The sequence below is a fragment of the Dipodomys spectabilis genome, unplaced genomic scaffold (genome assembly GCF_019054845.1).
Source record: "Dipodomys spectabilis isolate Male_0828 unplaced genomic scaffold, ASM1905484v1 ptg000234l, whole genome shotgun sequence".
Lineage (NCBI taxonomy): Eukaryota > Metazoa > Chordata > Mammalia > Rodentia > Heteromyidae > Dipodomys > Dipodomys spectabilis.
The window spans coordinates 19,116,295-19,118,444 of NW_024870911.1; the positions used below are offsets into that span (position 1 = coordinate 19,116,295).

Consider the following 2,150-nt stretch of genomic DNA (forward strand, 5'->3'; position numbering starts at 1 on the left):
AGTTTACCATGTTTTTCTCCTTATAAATACCACATATAAAATAATTTACCAAGGTGACCTTTGATAACTATATAACCTGATGATAAAGTTATAAAATACAAAAGACTTTTATTTAAAAATCATCTGATCATTGTCAGTTATGAATGATTACATATAGAAGGGAATGGCAACACAAAAGAATAATGAGTGCTAGATAAAGTATTGTTTAGCATCATAACACAGGGAAATATTGTCCAATATATGACATAAACACTGCTTCTATGAAATATAATTATTGGTGGGGGAGGGATCACTATGAAAATACTCTGCCAAGGCCAAGGACATTTCCCACACCCAGAATATTCAGGGTTAAGGATGTCGTAGAGGATATTAAAAAAATAACATTCTGTAAGAATACTTGACCCTAGACAAAGCTACTGGTAGCATTTTTTTTTAAAATAATAGTGGAGAGAGGAAGACATCAGTGAGCATACCATGTGTGAACTAAAGACACACCACAGCAACGATAGCGTGGCTGGAGGGTCACAGAACCATCCTTTTCTTCTCTAACAGTTTTCTGAGCGCTTCCTTGACGTCCTTGTTTCTCAGAGAGTAAATCAGAGGATTGAGCATAGGCGTGACGAGGGAGTAACACAGAGAGGCCATTTTGCTCAGTTCAGGGTACCTGTCGGGCGTGAGATACATGAAGAAGACAGCGCCGTACAGCACGCCCACCACTCCCAGGTGGGAGCTGCAGGTGGAGAAGGCTTTCTTCCGCCCCTCGGTGGAGCGCATCCTTAGAACCGTGGACACAATGTACAGATAAGAGACGATGATTACGAAAACGGTTGGCAAAATGATGAGGCCGGAGAGCGAAAACGATACCACTTTCTGGACAAAGAGGTCCGAACAAGACAATCTCTGCAGCGGGCGGGTATCGCAGTAAAAATGATCAATGGCTCGCGAAGCGCAGAAGGAGGCAGTGAATGTCATGCTGGTCTGCAGAACCGAGCTGACGCAGCCACAGAAATAGGAGCCCGCCACCAGCTGTGCGCAGAGACGCGTGGACATCTGGACAGAATAGAGCAGGGGGCTGCAGATGGCAAGGAAGCGGTCGTACGCCATGGCTGCCAGGAGAAATCCCTCGGTCACGATGAAGAGTGCAAAGAGAAACAGCTGGGCCACGCAGCCTGCAAAGGAGATGGACTTGCTCTCCGACCAAAAGTTGGTCATCGCCTTGGGTGCAATGACAGACGAATAGAAGAGGTCGATGAAGGACAGATTGCCTAGGAAGAAATACATGGGTGTGTTCAGACGGGGGTCGATCATGATAAGAGTCATCATGCCAACATTCCCCAAGAGGATCACGGCATAGATGAGTACAAATAGCAGGAAGAGGAGAAGATGGAGCTCGGGGCCGACCCTGAAGCCTACAAGAACGAAGCCAGTCATTTCTGAGTGATTACTTGTTCCCCTGTCGCTCATGGAAGAAACCTGACAAGAAGCAGAAGGCAAAAATAAAGACATGAACGTATTGATCCTGGTACGACAAACACTTCTCTACCATATTTAGACTTAGGAAGGCTCTGTAATGATTCTTCATTTTAGTCTCTGAGAAATTGTACAACTTAAATGCAGTTCAACACACGCAGTTCAATGTTATTTTAAGTTTTTCATTCCTAGAAGCAGTAAACATAAAATTAGGCCTTTCTCCCCCTAGGCTTCCAATGCCATGTTTTCAATATGCTTTTCAATAACACTTTATACTCCCTCCCTCCACAGTGCCACAATAATTCAGTACCATAACACACGAACTGGAAAAGAACATAATTGGCAGCCAGGATACAGTTTATATAGCCTAGATTTAGCAAAATTTGCTAAACTTAAGTTTAGCAACATTTGGAGAGCTGTTGTATTTACACTCTCAAATGTCTCTCCAAGATGTACTATACATTTTTTTTAATAAAGAAAATTCTCCTACCTTCTTAACCACAGGGTTCTATTTCCTTAAGAAGAGGTCCTTAAAAGAGTTACTTTAAAAATAAGCATGGCCAGGTGCTGTTGGCTCATGCCTATCATCATACCTACTCAGGAGGCTGAGAACTGAGGATCACAGTTCCAAGCTAGCCCAGACAGAATAATCGGTGTGACACTTACCTTCAATTAACCAT

General features: G+C 43.2%; 1 protein-coding gene across 1 annotated transcript; it reads right to left on the bottom strand.

Moving 5' to 3' along the window:
* Window positions 1-522: 522 nt before the first annotated feature.
* LOC122124405 (olfactory receptor 9K2) lies at window positions 523-1,515 on the bottom strand. The gene has a single exon (XM_042699156.1). The coding sequence runs from the start codon at window positions 1,504-1,506 to the stop codon at window positions 523-525; it is 984 nt and encodes a 327-aa protein (XP_042555090.1). The 5' UTR covers window positions 1,507-1,515.
* Window positions 1,516-2,150: the final 635 nt, after the last annotated feature.